This window comes from Daktulosphaira vitifoliae, unplaced genomic scaffold, assembly GCF_025091365.1.
Source record: "Daktulosphaira vitifoliae isolate Bord-2020 unplaced genomic scaffold, ASM2509136v1 Scaffold_2, whole genome shotgun sequence".
NCBI lineage: Eukaryota > Metazoa > Arthropoda > Insecta > Hemiptera > Phylloxeridae > Daktulosphaira > Daktulosphaira vitifoliae.
The window spans coordinates 35,879,242-35,898,993 of record NW_026099573.1 but is presented as its reverse complement, the minus strand read 5'-3'; the positions used below and the strand labels follow the sequence as shown (position 1 = coordinate 35,898,993).

The window sequence follows — 19,752 nt, the reverse complement described above, 5'->3', positions numbered from 1 at the left end:
TATTATTTCTCTTTAAGGGCGATGGTGTCGTGAACCCATAATTATTTTGTAAATTTTAGTTTTAAGTAATTTATATGCAACATTATAATTACTATAAAGTATTATAGTGTTAATATTTTAATGATTATTTAATGAAAAATGTAAATATAAAAGGAGCCTTGACCATCTTCTCAGTGGTCAGTGTTCTATCAGTGAATGTTATATTATAATTAGTTATTACTTTGACTCTTCCTGACAACACTTATCCGCGTTGTCAAATGGACTTCGAACACCCAGTTTACCAATTATTATTTGGCATCCCTGAAAAATTTGTTTTCAATTGATTACCGCAGACGTAGGTAAATTTAATGGGATACTATTCTAAAATAAATGAAATATTTGAAGCGGACTTAATAAAAAGAAAGCCATTTATGCATATTTTTCAACTCATCCTAATTACAAAGTAATTTATCTGCCACTGCTTTCTGTTTAAAATAATTTATAAAAATATTTAGAGACTAAAAGTTTAGTCTTGTACTGTAATACCACATTTTATATCAAAGTTCTGTTAAGGATTCTTAGTATAGTATTAAAATAAAAAATTAAATAATATTTCAATGAAAAATAATTACAAAGAGTTAAAATCATAAATAACCTTACATTATGTCATAAAATGCAATTAACGTGCATAACAATAACAGTTTAATTATGTGCATCATACATTCATTTAATNCATTCATTTAATTATTATTAAAGATTTAAAATACCACGTATATTTTAACCAATAGAAGCACTCAAAATTTACGCTATCTATCAGCATAATCGCCTGCGTCCAGCACATCGTTTCCCTGCGTCCATTCATGATAAAAATTGGACTGCCAAAATTGTGTACGGCGTGGTCTATCTATGTGTATTTAATCTATGGTACTAGTCATATGATAATAGAAGATAGAAGCGGTAGGGAGGCTGAAAGAGCCGTGACACGTTTTTAAATTTCGCCGACGGTTACGCTTTTTTTTGTTATTATAAAAACAATGTGATAGCAGTATTATGCTAGAATTAAAAGTCGTGACAAATATATCATCAATATATAATTCATATTGCAAATTAGCATTACTAATTTTATATTCTACTAATGTTTCTGAGTTTCTTAAAAATGTAACCATCTACTGTTATGAGTCCTAGACAAGTGGCCCACTATGAGCTGAGCCGCCATTTCAGCGGCCTCACGTACCGAAAATTTGACCGGCCCTTATAAATCAATGATGGGGCAAATGCCCCCCCCCCAAATGACGCTACTGTATACAGTGCTCGAATTGGGCGGAGGGGGGGGGTGGTGGTGCGCAGGGGGACGTAGCTCCTCTACGTTTTTTAAAATTTTTTTGCGCACCCAAACTACTTTTTTTTATGAGGACGGTGGAAAATACCACCTCTTTTTTTTTTTTTTAAATACTAAATAAAGTAATGAGTAAAAAAAAAAAAAAAAGTCTTCAAAATTCTAGGGACGCAGTTTTCAAATTGTTAAGTTGAGCTCCCCTACTTATTTTTGGCCAATTCGAGCACTGACTGTATATATATTTTTTAATTTTTATTTTTTAATCATATATTATTTTTTATAAATCATAAAACTTATAATCAGTATGTAAATAATAAAATGGGAGATCATGTAGCTTTTGGAATAATCTATTAATTTTTTAAAATGAAACACTGTCTACCGATTTGCATCCAAATGTTTTTTATGATAGTGATTTTAATCACTATCAGATATCATATATACTGGATCCAACTATGCCCCCACCCCACTTTGCTGGGTTTTTTTTTCAATCATAATATCAAATTCAAAATAGGGGTTCCCATCGAAGAAAACTCAAGTTAATGTTTTTTAAATTAGGGATGAAAAATATCATATTTTTACTACATATTATAGTAGAGTTTTTTGAATTAAACAATATTTTAAATTAAAAATTTTTCCATAGTTAGCGAAAAAAATTAGTGTTTTATCTTTAATTAATCATTTTGTATATGTTACGGGTAAAGTACAAAATATGGTTAGTGTTCACATTATCCGGGTAATGTGTACACTACCTGTACCTATTGGATNGGTGATCAGTTTATCATAAACCACTTGATTACTCGTAATATAAATAAAATTGTGAAAAAGTGAAGTTTGATTTCTTTTAGTTACTTGTAATTCTCGATTTATTTTGAGATATTTATACTTAAAAAAATTAAATAAAAAATCTTGAAGGTAGTTTTTTGAATATTTGTGTGTTATATTTTTAACTAGGTATAATTTGGAATCTTTTGATGTATTATACAAAAATATTGGTCCAATAAGAACTAATATTAAATCGTAATTCATTAGTGACTGTAAGCGTTTTCATTAAAGACGTTGTGACTTCAAAAGCTCACCGCAAAACCGCGATAGCTTACGTGAATAATTTCTACGGTGTCCTTGTAGAGCTTTCAAATAAAAAGAAATTTATCGAAATCTGAGCGTGCCAAGTACCTTCACTACAAAACACCGTAACTGTATTAGATCAGGAAGGAAATTTTTATACATCTCGATATTATCGATAGACAGAATTGATGATTGCAAAATCAAATAATGTTTTACTGTGGCATATAAATAAATATTTCTATTTTTCGGAGAATTGAAAATGTCACTATAATGGGTCATTAAGATAACGCCACGGTCACTGACGACAACTCGCTGCTTGTGGTACGATTTTTGTCCACTCGCGCTTTTTAGTCGACTAAAAAGCGCAGTTTACATTTATTCTTCATTTTTAAGTTTGACTTATAATTGATCATATCCTGTTAGATTTCATCCTAGAGTTTTGAAATTTCGAGAAGGCGAAGAATGTAACATTTTAAAATGTTTGTAATGGGCTTTTTAAGATATCACTATTCATAAATAAACTGTTTAAGTTTAAAAAAAAAAAAACTTGTATCTTTACAAAAATGTTACGGCTAGAATATAAATCTTAAGAAAAAAAAATCCCATTACAAACATTTCAAAATATTGTTATTTAAATATCCAAAAAATTTCAAATTTCTACGAACGCTTTAGACCGTGTAATAAATATTATACTTTTGATAGTTTTTAAGCCTAAAATTATCGCGGTGTGGTGTCCTCTTAAGCAAAAATTTTTATTCAGTATATTGTCGGTTTACTTAGAATATATTGCCGAAATGCACATCCACAAATGATTAGGCCTTTTCATTAACACATGCATATTCAGATAACGAATATGAATTATACAGTTAACAAAGTTTCCGAAGCCACCGAATATGTGTAATTTGATTTGTTCATTTTCTTTCAGCACGTCAACAAAAATCATCAAATCGTATGTACCGTTGTAAAAAATGAAATGGCATTACGGATATTACGCAAGCAAATAGATCTGCCCCTGTTGGCATAAACCCTTCCAATATGAGAACATTTATAAAATGTATACATTATATCAATTAGTTATTTTATTTCCATAAACATTGATTTTTTCTCTTTTTATTTATATGTTAATTACGGATGAATGTTTATAAAATCAATTATTACTAGTATCTTTATAACTAATAGGTACTTATAATAATATTTCATCTTATCATCTGTATTACTTGAAAGTAATTTATAAATATATATTAATTCAATTAAAAATAATAATAATGTAATTATAATAATATTAAACAGATATTAAAATAAGTAAAATTTAGTCTTAGTCAACCGTCATATTTAAGATTCCAAATAAAGATTTCATTTCAAAGTCATTGATATATGATGTATATGTAGATGAAAAGCTCCAATCATTTTCATGGTTGATGTTCCACGCTTTTTTTTGCGTGAAAATAATAAAACAGTAATGTTAACTAATTTTTAAATTAAAAAATAGCTATTGTTTAGCCTTTTTCTAACAAAAATTTTGGATGAATCGATTAGGACAATTAATTACTGAGTTAGAAGTATTTTAATACATAATATGGATTTGTAACGCAAGTGGGTACATATCTACTTTTTTAAAATTCTAAATTTTGCTGTTTTTCCTTCAGACGAGAAATTAATGTTAAGGTATATTACAAAAGAAGTTAAAAAAAAATTATTCAACATAATGTCATTATCTTAAGATTTTTTATATTGATTTCTCTTTTTCTGTATATATTTATATATATAATATGTATAAAATGTACAATACAGTATGTTATAATAAAACTATTCGGAAAACGATGTTTTGGAACACAGTACGTTTTTAAACAAAAAGATCTACTCAATAGTAAATAAATCAAATTAAAAACTTACAAATTAACTAGAAATTAATGTACACTTATCAACTAATCATTTCAATATAAATTAGTATTATTATAATATTATCATAGTTACAGTTCATATAAATAATACTAGAATTCTTTTTTGCAGTAAAATGCATTCAATTTTCAAGTAAGAAACGTAAATTAATGTTTTACAACCAAAAAATTAGATACAAATACATTACAACTTTATTCACATTTAAATCACGGGGTAAGAGTATGCAAATTATTATACACATTCTCAGAACAGAATACACACAATTCGTAATAACAATCATATTATTTTACTAAATTTTTTTATATTCATACAACTTTTACCAATGTTCGACGTAAATATTCATAAGACGTTAATAATCTTGCTTTTTCAAAAATATAATCCGTTTAAAGTATTATGTACAATAAATGCATACAAATAAATTTAGATAACGGAATATTTACAATAATCCAATTCAAAATCGCTGATAGCAATAAAAATAAAATTAACTTCAAAAGTTTTGAATTATTTTTTCACTTGTTTTTTAAGTATTTCTGTTACTTTTTAAAAATATTTTTAGGAGTAATAGTAACATTAATCAAAAGGTGAAAACAAAGGTATGTACTAAAGCAATATTAGTTTTACATTGAATTTATCTTACATAGAGATCACTAAGATTTTTCGCAAAATGTAAACAATAATAGTCGAAATAACAATTTGTTAGTCTTAAATTATTGTAACTGCTATTATTTCAAATAATCCTTCAACATACGTCGGCCATCAAAAATCATTTAGTATCAGATTTTATTTAAGGAGTTGTCTATATTCAGTGGCATTTTTATTTTCTTTCCCATCCACCTGAATTGTAAAACCATGATGGATCTTCTCTCTTTACCCAACCTGGTTCTGAACCATTTTCCTGCAAGTTATAATTAAATCTTAGTATTATTCAATGACATGAATAGAAAAAAATTCAACGAAATTAAATCCCACTTATAAATTTAGTTATTTTCAGATAACCGTTTTATTTTATTTTAAGTGAAAAAAGTAGTGCATTAGGAATAACAATTTTCTTAAACAAATACTCTTTAGTTGAATGCTTTGTTATATAACTATAATAAACATTATTGGTATTACTGGTTTTTATAGGTAAAACTATATAAATAATTATAAATTAAAATAACAATCATAAAAATTACAAATAAAAACGAATTGCATTAGCTAATTTTTGTTATATTATTTAGATAGCTTAAATAAAAATTATAATCTTTGTACGAATAATTCATACGGATTAACTATAAATATATGACATCAATGTTTAAGTTTAATCAGATATGATAATGCTTAGATATGTATTTGAGTGGAATGACTAGAGTAGATAGGATAAGGAACAAATATGTAAGATGAAATATAGGTGCAGAGTCAATCGTGGATAAGATGAGAGAAAATAGACTTGGTTCACTCATGTTATAGAGAGGAATCCGGAAGCTGTAAGAACAGTTATAGGAATTAATGTGAAGGAAGAGGAGATAGAGGAATATTATTGAATGTGATATGAGGACAGCTGATGTGAGCGTAGTTGATGTAGAAGATTGTGCTAAGTGGAAGTTTAGGATAAGGGTGGCCGACCTCAAATAGGTGGAATAAAGGCGAGGAAAAAGAAGAAGACTATTAATGTTTTGACACTAATCTTGAATGTTTAAAAATAAGAGCACATGCATTGGATTTTTTATTTCAGAATTATACTTACAGAAGTTTGGTGAGACATAGCTGGTGTTAAATAGTCCATATTTGAATAATATCCGCCGTAGTTTTGATGATGCGTGTGATGGTGCGCTGAAGGATGATGGTGTTGATGATGATGATGGTGGTGGGGCGCCGGCGCACCAGAAGAATAACAATTACTGCCCGTACTGTTAATACTTCCACCACTACCATTAGTCGAGTAACCACTAACTGAACCCGCTGGTGACCTATGGTGCAGGTCCAAACACGGTTCAGTAATAGCAGGACTCCAAATCGATCCCGGTGTATTTCCTCCTAAAATTAATAACAATGAAATTCTGGACAAAGTACACAAATCAATTGATCATTCTATCGATACTCACCGGAACTTGAATAAACAGAAGATATGGGCGGGGTACCACTCAATATAGGTTTGATGTAAGTGCAACCGGGCGATTCTCGGTGAAGTGGCGTCGTGGTCAGCGATGTACCCGTTACCGGCGAGTTATCAGCTGAACTAGTAATGATGGAGATATCACCGCCAACACTACCACCAGCACCACCGCCGCCGGCTCCATTAACTACGCCGTTGTTAGACAACACGTTAGATGGTGACATCTTGTTGACTGTAGACGACACCACCCCACCATTACCGGCTGGTGGACCGTTATTGATAGACTTTGATGATTTTAGACCAGACGATCCGTTTCCACCGCCTGACTGCTGGTGGTGACTACCGGAATTTCTCGATGAAGTCTTTTCCGTTCCATTTTGGTGTTGTTGTTGATTTTGCTTCACCTGCTGGCGGCATTTGGCTCTCCGGTTTTTAAACCAAACCTTATAAATGGAAACAATTTATTTAAAAGAATTTCGTACATAAATAATTAATATAAATTAATATAAACTGTCTTGTATATCTTATAACGTTGATATGATAATCCACATAAGAGTAATAAGTTATAACTATAAACTTTTACAATAATTATAACATAACATAATATAATATATTATATTATATTATTATATATAACTCGTAATAACATTTATCCCGATTCAATTATTTAATTATGTGATGTTTTAAAACTATTGGTAACAAGAAATTATAAAATCAAATAATTAGTTATTTTCCTTAAAATAAAAAAAAATTAAAGTTTTTAAATAATTGTAATTGCAAATTTTCTTTTTTTGTTTATTTTCGTTATCAATAAAAATATTTTATATAAAAAAAATCGATACAGTAGTTAAAAAAAACAATAGATGAGATTCATATACTTTTTCTCAAAAGGTAGAGACGAAGTCATCAAAATAGATTTTTAGAGTTTGTGGAGTTTATTTTAATAATATAAAATTTACTGATTTATGTCAAATAATATATACAAATAAGATATTTGTATCAAAGTTAAAGAATATTAAATTATAAAATTATTTTTTAAGATTATGAAATTATTGCTCGTAGTTTTATTAAAAGATATATAATGTAAAACATAAATTTTTCTTATTTTTTAGTTTAGTATAATTGAATTTCTAAAATTTTAGTTCCCTAGAATATAATGAAAGATACCATTATACATGGATACACCGAATTGTATGCTAACGAAAAATGAGGGCATTTATCAAAGGAAAATTTCTTTTACAATTTTTAACGATAAAATGCAAAAGGATAAGTTAATAATCTACTAATAGGCTAATAAAAACCAAACGCACTATTTTATTAAAATAATAAGGTATGTGATGGTTGGGTAATGCATCAAGATCAAATTTTCAGTTCATAAAAAATGTAATAGTTTGCAAAACAAAATAAAAACATTGTCTTAGCACGACTTATAACACGATAGACTTAAGTAATAATTTTAAATTAAGAAAAGTAGTCCAAAAGCGTCTTCATATACAACTTAAAAGACAAATAGATGGAGATTAAATTTCAATGGGTAGGTCATAATGGGGCGTTTCCAAATATGAAACAAAGAAATCAAATCGATTATAAATGAAAGATCTCATTCGCAATAAAAATTGATTTTATATTCGGGAAACACTTAAAATTCACGAAGTTACACACTTGGTTAATAATTTCGATTATTCGTTAATATTAAATGAAAAGAAACACGCAAGCACATCAAGCATAGTGACGTAACGCTGAAATCACTAAATTCGTTCATATACCTTTAGACTGTACATATATTCTTATAGTGGATAGTAATACCCCACAATCGAGTGCAGGGTGGGTAGCGTATAAGGATTAATAACGAGCACCGTATCAATTTCGCGCTTTCCGAAGCCATACACAACCCGGTCATGTCAATAACCTCCCTAAAGCTCTCGTGTATCGATTAATCTAATTCCCGGTTATCTTCCAACACACGTTTGTGTAAAAATTTATTCGCTTCGGTCGTACCTTGTGGGCAGCTGGTTAGAGTATTATGGTAGTTTGGTGACAGTAAAAATATTTTATTAAAAAGAGAATTTTTACGATTTTCTAACTTGTTGTGCCCGTTTACTTGCCCAGGCTATTGTTTCCTGCGGTAGACGTGTGACAGCATAAAATTGGCAAAAAGTTGCGTTTCCGAAATTGTGAGGCAGAAAGGGAAAATTCGTTGATATTATTCCGGCAGTGATCCCCTATTCATCAATACAGAGACTTTTAAAAGCGGCCGCCTTCTGTGTAGGTGGCGAACAGCATAGCACTCTTCTACACGTATACTCTACAAGAGACACGATACGTGATCTCGCACATGATAAACATTTTACTGGGCTACCATTATATGTTTTTTTTTTATAATATAATATAATATTAACATTATTATTATCGCCGTTGCCGTCGTCATCATCATTATGATTACATCCACCGTTGCCGCCGCCGTCGTCGTATTATTATGTATATACGGTTAGGTGTTTGGCCAGTAGAGTACCTATTGTTTGGGGTCACGAACATGAACCCAGCGGCCTGTATCATTGAGTCAAAAATCGTCCTAGGGGAGTAATATAATCAGCTGTAAAAACGACATATTTTTTAACGTATCCTGTTTTGTACATGAGATTTTTACTAGAAGCCGTTAAATCGGTTCAGAAATAAGAAATAATCTTCAGGAATGTAGAGTATACCGTATTCATTTTTATGCATAATAATATTATAAAATATTTATGAAAGAATTGTATAACAGTCATATGGTCATCCTCCTCCCTTATGAACCTTAACCAAGACATTGTCGCTCTGTAGGTAATATGAAATATCATGGCGTGGTTCATTGAAAATGATTCCAAATGAGTATTACCTAATATTATACATTCTTAATGTATAATATTAATATACTGATATATATTTTTTTATTAACAATTTGATTTAGAATAAAATAGAAATCTTTGATTTGGGTTCAATTAATATAATAAGTATAGTATTTAATAGTGATATTAAAACTTTTCAATATGAATTTGTAATTGGAAAATTATATATAATATTCTCTAAAGTATCCATTAACGTATCACGCAGTCAGTCTACCTATAGTGTAATTTTTTGGAAATACTAAAAACAGTTGCGTAAAATTTAGTGTATTTAAAATAATTAACTCTAAATTAACAAAGCGATATTGGAAACTCAACAATTTATATTTACAATGTTTCATAATTTAAAAATTTAACATTTCCATATCGTGAAAAATTCAAACATTTATCGTTGAATTATTTTCGATTTATAGTTTTTCATAGATAATATCACAGTATTTACAATATAATTTTATTCGAGTTATATTAATATTTAATATTATGTTGTCACAGTTTTACAAAACATTAAATTAAGACATTTTTTTGTTTTCAAATTTAATTAGTGGACTTATATTTTTTTGAAATATTATTAAAATTATTCTTTAAAAATTATCATTCAATAATAATTTATATACTAAATTAGATTTTTGAAATTGTATTATTAATTATTTTATTAAGAGTTAAGACACATTTATATAGTTATGGATTTAGAACGACATTTTTTCAAAACAAAACAAAAATGTTAAATGAGAAGATATTTCTTTGAGTAAAAATCATTTTAAATTGTTTTAAAATCACCTAAACCATTAGATAGCTAATAAAAACTTTATTTCAAGTAAAACTTATTGGGTATTTTTAAATTAAATTAAATTTTTGGAAAAGGAACCGTTTTCAATAATATTATATAGTATTATTTCAGTTAATATATTTTTTCAACAGCAATTTGAGATATTCAAAATATTTTGTAATTTACATAGAATAAAATATAAGATATCGCACTTGGTTTGATAGTTTTCTGGTGAATTGTAATTAATACATATTATTAAAATTCAAATATTAAATAAAATTTTGCTAATAATTATAACTTGCTATACCGAACGAAATTTAAATGTCACCTAGAATCCTATAGCGTTTTAGGGGAGAAGACAAAAGGAATATAATGTTATGATAATCTCTCAGAAGTAAATATTATTCTTTTTGTAGAAATTTAATTAAATAAAATTTATATAAGCTTTAGTGTTTTGTTATGTTAAGAAAAAATTACGCAAATTGTATAAGATAACAGACCGTTCTATAAAAATATTGACAATATTTTGAAAAATGTATAACACCATTAATCATTTAACTAATTAGTTAAACCTAATAAATAATACGAAAAAAACTGAAAACGCTTTATGTAGTAAGTATAGGATAAGATACCATACTTACAGTTACAGATTTTTAGAAGTCGGTAAAGTTTTATTTTTAAACTTTACCATAAAATAGCGTTACAAACAATGTTGAGATTCTTGACAGAATCAACGTTCAACAGAAATAAAACATAAATTATTGACAGATAGATTGAAAAATCCTCAATTAGAGTTGTGAAATAAATACTAAATAGGTATTAAAAATATACATCAAAATCAGTAAAGTAAGTATAATTAAGTTAATATTTTTTAGTACTCTAAATTTTTAAAAAAAAGTTTTGAAAAGTCTTCATCTCCAAAATCTTCAAACGCTCTTGATGTAAAATAGATTTTTGAAATTATACTTGGTTGATTAAAAACTAAATAATTTTATGAAAAATAAGAATTAATAAACATAAACTGATTTACTCGCGTCCATTAATATATTTAATAATTGTAGTTGATCATGGATTACTACTGACAGTAGTATTAATATTAGAATCGGAAAATAATGACTATTGAAATGTATGTGATTTTAAAAATCAACTGTCAAATATTTAAATAAAATAAAAATGTTGGGAAAACCGAACAGGCCGATACTTTATTTTATTCAAACGCTATATAATAACAAATCAATTAAAATTTTACTTTAACACACAGAAATAGCGCAGTCTCCTACTTTTGATTGTTTAAAAATAATATTGTGGCGAAAATAATGTATAAACCCAATCCAACTTACAGGTACAACGTTGTTTTAAATTTTGAAGCAGATAATGAAAAACAAAATAAAATAGATAATCAAATTAGAAATTATATAAAGTGCAGAAATCGAGTAAAATTAGTACGAAATTTTACTTAGTAACATTCATACTTGGACCATATCTAAAAATGGTTAAAATATTTGTGAAACGATCATTAAAAAATCAATAACTCTGAGTATTAACATTTATACGTACAAAGGTTTATCAACTAATTAATTTGAGTATAAGTAACAAAGTATAGGAATATTAAATATTTCTACATTAGTAGTAATATTTTTATCACTAATTTTTGCAATAAACACTTAATGATTTTATTTAATACCTAATACTCTTTGATTGTTGCAAAGGGTAAGATGCCGGACACCGACTTTCTCGTAAAATACCTATATTTGTAAATAAGTAATACAAAAAAAAATGTACATTCATCGATTGTAACTATTAAAATTGTATATTATTGTGTTACACAGATATATGAATATTGTAACTTAAAATACCAATAACTTAGGCCGGTAAACACTAAAGTTAGCACCATAGTAAAGTTTTGATATTATTAAAGAGGAAGAGCTGTATACGTAGCTAACAGAAATGTGCGTGCTGTTTCCCAGTTGCTAGTGATTTCGCAATACAAACACACACAGACGCATAGACATACCACTAACACATACCGAAGGCGGAACGCTATAAACACAAGGGGAGTTTTACACTCCCGAAAATATACAGTAAAATATTAACAGGGTAGTTTGTTATGTAAGGCATAAATGCGTGCGTTAAGTTTGCGTTAGTTTGCGTTCTGTATGTGTGTATGTTTGCTGGTTGGTTGCGACGGTGACGGTGACGGGAAGATCCGGAGGATGAGTCAGGGGATTGGTTCGCGGATAAAGTCATTTATCACGGGGTTGCAACCCAAAAGTTATTCGCACCGCCCATTATTGTTTTTTTTTCTCCCCTGTTATTGTCGTCCTCTTTCGTCTCCCCCAGTTACATATTGGATAAGTACACGCAGCTACCATACTCCTACCGGGGTGCCTAGACAGGGTGCGCCCGATGATCTTTTGTGCGTTTTCTCCAACGTTAACACGTTCAAACGTTTTTAAACGTCACGGAAATTATGAATTATCGACCGGATTAATGCACACGAAAAATCATTTAACGCCATTGCATTATTCTATTATGTTGTGCGGTATCGCCCCCGGCATGTGTTCGCCAATAAAATATTAGACAACAAAAACTACCACTAACGAAAGAGTACAAAAACGGACACGTTCGCCGATTAACATTTAAATCCTTCAATAAATTACATAAGTTAATCCAATCTAACGTTTTTTGATATTCGAAAAAAAAGAAATGCGTTCCAACTTATGGCTTAAGTTGTAATTTTATATCAGGTCATAAAAAATAATAAACACAATAGATAATTAGTTATAATATACTTTGGCTACCGAAAATTATAATAAAACGAACAAATAACTGCGTAAAATTTCAAATTTTAAATCGCTTTTCATTAAAAAGGTTTATTTTATAAATTCTTAGAAGTAGTTGACCGAACAGGAGGCAACACAAAAACGTACAAGTTATTCAGACTATAAAGAATATATTGAGAGTGTAGTTGAATCATAGCAAGTTTTTCAAAATCTATTGTTATATTCGCAAGCATATATTTACCTCCATAAACAATAATTCTGTGTGTTTGCCTTAGTGCCAAGATGAATCTATTGCTATTTCAGCCTTCTACAAGTATACAACACTCGACGAGTGTTTGATAATGTTATTACGGTCTGACAAATATGTATAATCGAATTTAAACGGTGTATTGCGGTATGAAAACACTTAGCTCACAACAGCATTGCAATATCGAAAACTCATTGTGTTAAGTTATTGAATAATATGTAGTTTTGATCGATACTCGGTGGGTATTGTACAATATTACAATAGATACGTACCGCCCCGTGTTTCTTCGGGAAAAAATAATAAATAAAAACTGTATTATGTTACAAATCAACGTTTCGCTTAATATTATCCATGGACACAATTATAGTAAAACTGCTGAAAAATTGCCTACAATAAAAAATAACTATTGTACTACACATATACGAATAAACAATCTCAATGGGAGCCCTAAAGGGATAACCGAATAAAACCACTACTGTGCATTTGAAGCAATAAATGTAGAACGGTACAAGCGGCCGGGAAAATAATTGTATTAGGTTGTAAGTAAAAATGTTTACAACCTCTTGTGCGTCATGATAATCTCAAGTTTAATTCAAGCAGATGGCCGGTTATAATGGTATACAAATCATAGATAAAAAAATTGTAAGCTCTATGCTACACATATAAAATTATACAACGTGTGAATTGGTTATCTAAAATAACACCACAGCACGGATAATAGTTGAACTCGGGTTATATATGAATTAAACATGATGAAATGACACTAATCAAAATTAAGGAGATTTTCAACTCTGATGCATTAATATTTTGCTGACTGGTAAACAGATATTATTCAGGACTTACTTGTACTCTGGATTCCGGCAAGTTAATTTTCAGTGCTACTTCTTCTCTCATAAATATGTCTGGATATCTGGTTTTGGCGAATAACGTTTCTAAAACGTCCAGTTGTGTCCTTGTAAACGTCGTACGTTCTCTCCTTTGTTTCCTAGGATTACCCACTATAAATATTAAAAGAAATGTGAATATTAAAAAAAATAAAATGAAAATGTAGAAGAAAATAAACATGTGAATTAAATTCGCTTAAATTAGTTCATAATAACACTAGGACCAACAATATTTGCTTTCATTAAAATCGTTAGCTTAAAATAAAAATGTTTATAAAATATTTCATGGTCATAGTCATTGTGATTATTAAAATAATACAAAATTTAGTCATAAAGTTTTTTTTTATCTAAATGCATTCTATAAGATTTACGTAGAAATTTCGAATCAACTAATATAATAGATTTTTACTATTTCATAATCATTATCATATTAACGCATCCCTTGGCTTATGTCTGTACAATCATGTGTTAATTTTTAACATAATATCAAGTGAGGCCGCGTGCAGATCTCCCCCTTCGTACTCGGTCAGTCATTGGAGTATTCATATTATCTCTTCATCCAGAATGAATTGATAAACCCAACGGAAATCCGCCAACAGCGGTGTGATCTCGTCCTGTCCCTTCTCTGATTCAATAATGTAATTTATTTGCTATCGAGTTAAAAGGGTACAACGGTGAATAATTTGTGTGTTTATTGGATTTGATGTGGTTAAGATGTCAAAAAGCTTCTATCGATGTGCTCTTCATCCCCTTTAATATACAGCCCATTTAAAGTAATTCGGTTACGCCACTCTAAAGAAATCTAATCCAGCACGATTGATTTCATATTGAAAATCTATTGACAAATTACACCGAAATTATTTATAATCGAATCAGTGCGAAAGTCGACTAAACAGCAAAACAAGAGCCAACAAATGTAATTTCCTGAAGAAATATAAAACGGAATAAAAAATAAAAAAATTACAAAACAAAATATAGATGTGTATTAAACGTCGAATTATGATACGGGATACAGAAAATTGGCGAATAAGAATTACGATTTCCATTTCCAAATATGACCTTAAATTTTACATAAACCTTGCAAAATGCAGTGCGTTAATTGGAAAAAAGGCAAATACGTCAATAATTTTTATAGTTTAATTTTTTGCAAAAGTAAAATGTGTTCTTTGACAACAATTTTTATTTCAATCAATTTATTTGCATAAAGATGCTTTTAATGAATAAAAATGCTTAAAAATGAAGTCGATTCAAAAAAAAAAAAATTAATAATAATCCTAATTTTTGTGAAAACTTTATCTATTAATATATAAAATGATTGTTTAGCAAAACAAAAAAAAAATGGCTTACGGTGATTGAATAAGGACAGAGTGGTAGAGTGGTGGTAGTTCTGACCTGCAGGATAGCAGCCCATGGATGTTTGTAACGAGTCCATGGCCAAGCCAATGCTGTTGACAGCGTACGGTGCTTTTAAGTGGTACGGGCCCATGGAACCTGGTGTTGCAGTGCTAGCAAACGCAGTAGCAGGGAAACCTAACTCCCCGCTCTCCTGGTTGCATCTGTAAACATAAATATGTAATAGTGACAAACAACAGTATACAAAATCAAATGAGTTATTTATTTTTTTTCTATTAATAATATTACTATTAATTTCAAAACAAAACAAATCACTTTAGTTTAAAAAACCTACAAAAAAATGGTAACTCGTAAAAGATCGATTTACAGTAGAATATACGTATAGAAAAAAATTTTTTTTTTAAATTTGTCAAATTGATATTTGACAAAAACTACTTTAAATTATTAGCGTAATTTTCGCTTTATGGGAGTTTGAAAATGTTTCTTCCATATAATTGTTCTTTTTAGCAGTCTGACTTTTTTCTCCATGATCGAAAAAAATTAGTAAGGCTCATTATTAAATTTAAAATTAGGCGTATAAGTTTTTTCTCAGTAATATAATGAACATTATTGTAAAAATAATTTTCACTTAACTGCATCATATACTAAATGTTTTTTTTTGTTATTAGATAATTGAAAATAATCAACAATATGATAATACAGTAAAATATCTACATCGGTCAAAAAAAGGTATTGGCCACAATGATCAAAACATAAAAAAATTTTATAGTTTTTTATGAAGTAATCATAAATGAGTTATGTGCAATAGAATTATACTAAAATATAAAGGGTATCTATAAAAATGTAAAACAAGTTTTGGCAAATAAATAAATATAACATATAATTTAAAATCTTCTAAATTTTTTTTTTTATAGTAGAAGTGTATATTTATTTTATTCGCTATAATTGTTATAGTTTTAAAAATGAATTAAAGTTTTATAAAAATATTGGGACATGAATATAGTGGTATAATTATTAATATTTTAATACTTTGGGTCATATGCAATAAGTCACACAAAAAGTAATTAAGTACTCATATGAGAATCGTTAAAACATTGTATGTACTACTAGAACAATTATATTGATTCAACTAATCTATTTTACCTTAAAATCTAAATATTTAGTATAATATAAACACGTTCATAGCACATCTTAACATTTCACCGGTTCTAACGATAAATTTTAATATAATTGAGTTATACTTTGTTTACACTACTCTAATATTTCATCGGTATCAGATTGAAGTGAAAATATATTTATACAAAGATTTTGCTATTAAGTTTTTTTACCGATAAATAATTACGATTTACGTACCCAGTAAACATTAGATCAAAATTAAATAAATAAAACAATATCTCGAAAATATTTCCATGTTGTAAATACTTTCTAAACGATGTTTAGGTGTGATGTGTTATTTCTTTACTAACCTATAGATGTCGGAAGCATACAATATTAAACAGTACACCAGTGACAACACAGTGAAAGCGGAAGACTTACACGCGTTGATTTTATAATATTGAAAAAATCGCACCAAGAGTTCCGAACAAAACGTAATAATTAAATTTCCAATACTAGAAAAAAATAAACGGTGGAAATGATAAACGTGCACCAACACGGTCGACGGAATACGAGATGTTTACAACGAGCTGGTTGTCGCCCGTATGTCTAGGTCGTCGGACACATTGTTAAGGATATGTGGTATATACCACATTCATTCAGGTAAGGGTAGCCGCGGTCGTTGAATACAGTTTTACAAATGTAAATGATTATTATGTTATATTGTATGCGTGGGGTAGGTTCGACCACATGATGAAATTGTTATACGTTTTTTTATTATTATTATTATTGTTATTAACTATTTTTGGAAGGGGCGTATTTTCCTTTGATCATTTACCAAACCATCGTAAACACGAGGCGGTTTTTATACAGAATAACCTACACCACAACGTGCATAGCGCGTCTTATTTCCCGGTCCTTAACGTTTCAGGCTAATATACTTATGCATGTTTGTCGGTTAATCTCAATAGTTTTCACTAGAAAATAAACCCATTTAACGTTAAACAATTACCATTAACAGAAAATCGAGTCGACGAGTGTGAAATAATTTTTCTTGTAAAAAAATTATTGTTGTTTTCCAATTATTTTTAATATTATAACGGCATTTCTATTAGGCATTCGGTATTAGTAGATCTTCTAGTACCTTTTGCAAGATCCTGTTGGCGGCAATTTTAGGTTATCTAGGGCCTGCCTAAAATGTCAATAACAAAAGAAACCGTAAACACACACAATGTGAAATACCTTTATTAAAAACGAATATAATGTAACAGTGGTGAAAATGTCAGCTGGGGTAAAACCTACGGCAGGATTCCTTCAATGCATGAACTGTGTATTTTATTATTGTACGTATATATATATATATATATTTTTTTTTAATACTATTTTTTTACAGCTCATCTCAGACTGCGTGGCGATGTCTCCTTTCAAACGAAATTTGGAATTCACCACCATTGCTGTCATATTTATTAAATGTAAAGGATCCGGTTTTTTTATTATTATTATTATTATTATTTGGATACACATTGTTAAAAAAAATAATATTAATAATAAAATGAATTTATAATATCCGGTTGTCATTTTTATATTAGTTATTAAAAAAAAGCTAAAGAAACTGTCCAAGACATTTTACGCAATCATATGAGCGCACACACTCGGTTTGATAATTATGTAAAGTAATTTACACAATACAATAATAATATCATCATGTTAAGCGTGTATATTTCGTTATTACATACAAAAACAAACTAATTTTACATATTAACGAAGCTCACGCTTTCATACAGCTATTTATTATATAAAATGTTACTTTATTGTTTTCATTACAGTTAACACCAATAAAAATTATAACCAATACAACATGACAACTACAATGACCTACGTTTTTTTTTAAGAGCACAAGAATAGTGCAAGTGGTTAACGCATCAAACATTAGTAGTTTGTTGGAACGTGAGTAATTATGTAATCCATTATATTAATTTGTTATGTATTTAAGTGCATAACAATTTACTCTACAATAGTTAAAAAAAACGGTGAACATGGTAATGTGATATGAAAATACATTTTCAATTAGTAAATCTGAGATTTATTTAATGATTCGCAACACTTACCCAGAGGACAGAGTATTTGGCCACATAAGATGTCGATGACACCTGAAACAAGCAATAAAATTTCCGTTAAAAATGATTACTGACAAGAGTGTTAATTAATTTTTATTATCATGAACGTACAAAAAAGTTATTTAATTGAAAAAATATATATTTTTAAAACTTGCACTTATCTAGACATTCGAGTATACTTTCATGTAACAAATGTAATCAAAAATGAATCAATTAATTTTGAAATTCAATTTATGGTCTTGGTCCACTTGACAGAAGACGCTATAGTAAATATTACACTTTTATGACCACCGATGTAATTGCCTATTAAAGAGCGCACGAGCAATTTTCGCATCATTTTTTTGCCATGACTTTACAAGAATTCGTTTGGATTATATGGTTAAACGGGTAAGAGATCTGATAATATAATCATATAGATATTTTTCTTGTCGGTTTATGCGAGCGCATAGTAGCCAAAAACGATAAATTATTATTTTTATGATCTAAACCAACTATACAGTAGTCGATAGTCAATATCCATTTTTGCGTAATATGTAAAATAATAACGGCGCCGACACCGGACTCAAGTCGTTTGTCTGTGTGTGTGTGCAAATGCGACATGTGCACCTCGTAATTATCTTCAAATGCCACCGAGCAGTCGAGTGCCTCACGAGTGTTTTATTATTTACTCTGCTGAAAATATATTATCAAGAACATGACGTCAATACCAACTAACCAGAGAGGCCGTAATAAAACGGACCAGTGAGTTAAAGAGAATACAATATTGATGCAAAAAAGTCTAGACGTGTCGAGTGGACCAACTGTTTTGCAATATAAAAAACCGCGAGCACTTCAAACTGGGATTTATTTTCTTTAGAATCAAAAAACACCGACTAGAATGATTCCATATACGAACGACAAAAGTAACAACAGTTAATGAAAAAATGAATTTTTTTCCTATTTTAAAATTAGTAGTAAAATATTAATATACATATTATACGAATGTTGTCCACATTTCGTAATGAATGCCAATAGCCTGTACGTAAGAATATTTAATAAGCTCTTATGATGTTTTTGTGCGTAGGTAAAAAGATAAAAAAAAACGCCGCCCGAGCAATACATAATAATATTATTAAAATTGGCATGGGCCCAAAAGCAAGACAATTTTATTTTATACATTATTAATGTTATTATTATTGGGTGCCCATGAAACAGGTTGGTCCGTAGAGTTCATCGATCATTCCAGTGTCATTATTTTAATGTCCAATCATC

The 19,752-nt window shown here is 29.0% G+C and overlaps 1 protein-coding gene across 1 annotated transcript; it reads right to left on the bottom strand.

Moving 5' to 3' along the window:
• Positions 1 to 4,088: 4,088 nt before the first annotated feature.
• On the bottom strand, positions 4,089 to 18,872 carry LOC126898204 (homeobox protein OTX1 A-like; the record flags this gene model as incomplete). Its single annotated transcript, XM_050672146.1, has 7 exons — positions 4,089 to 5,174; positions 6,006 to 6,295; positions 6,364 to 6,817; positions 13,896 to 14,050; positions 15,284 to 15,492; positions 18,493 to 18,534; positions 18,805 to 18,872. Coding segments are annotated over 7 exons (1,299 nt in total), but the record flags the coding sequence as incomplete, so codon positions are not given.
• Positions 18,873 to 19,752: the final 880 nt, after the last annotated feature.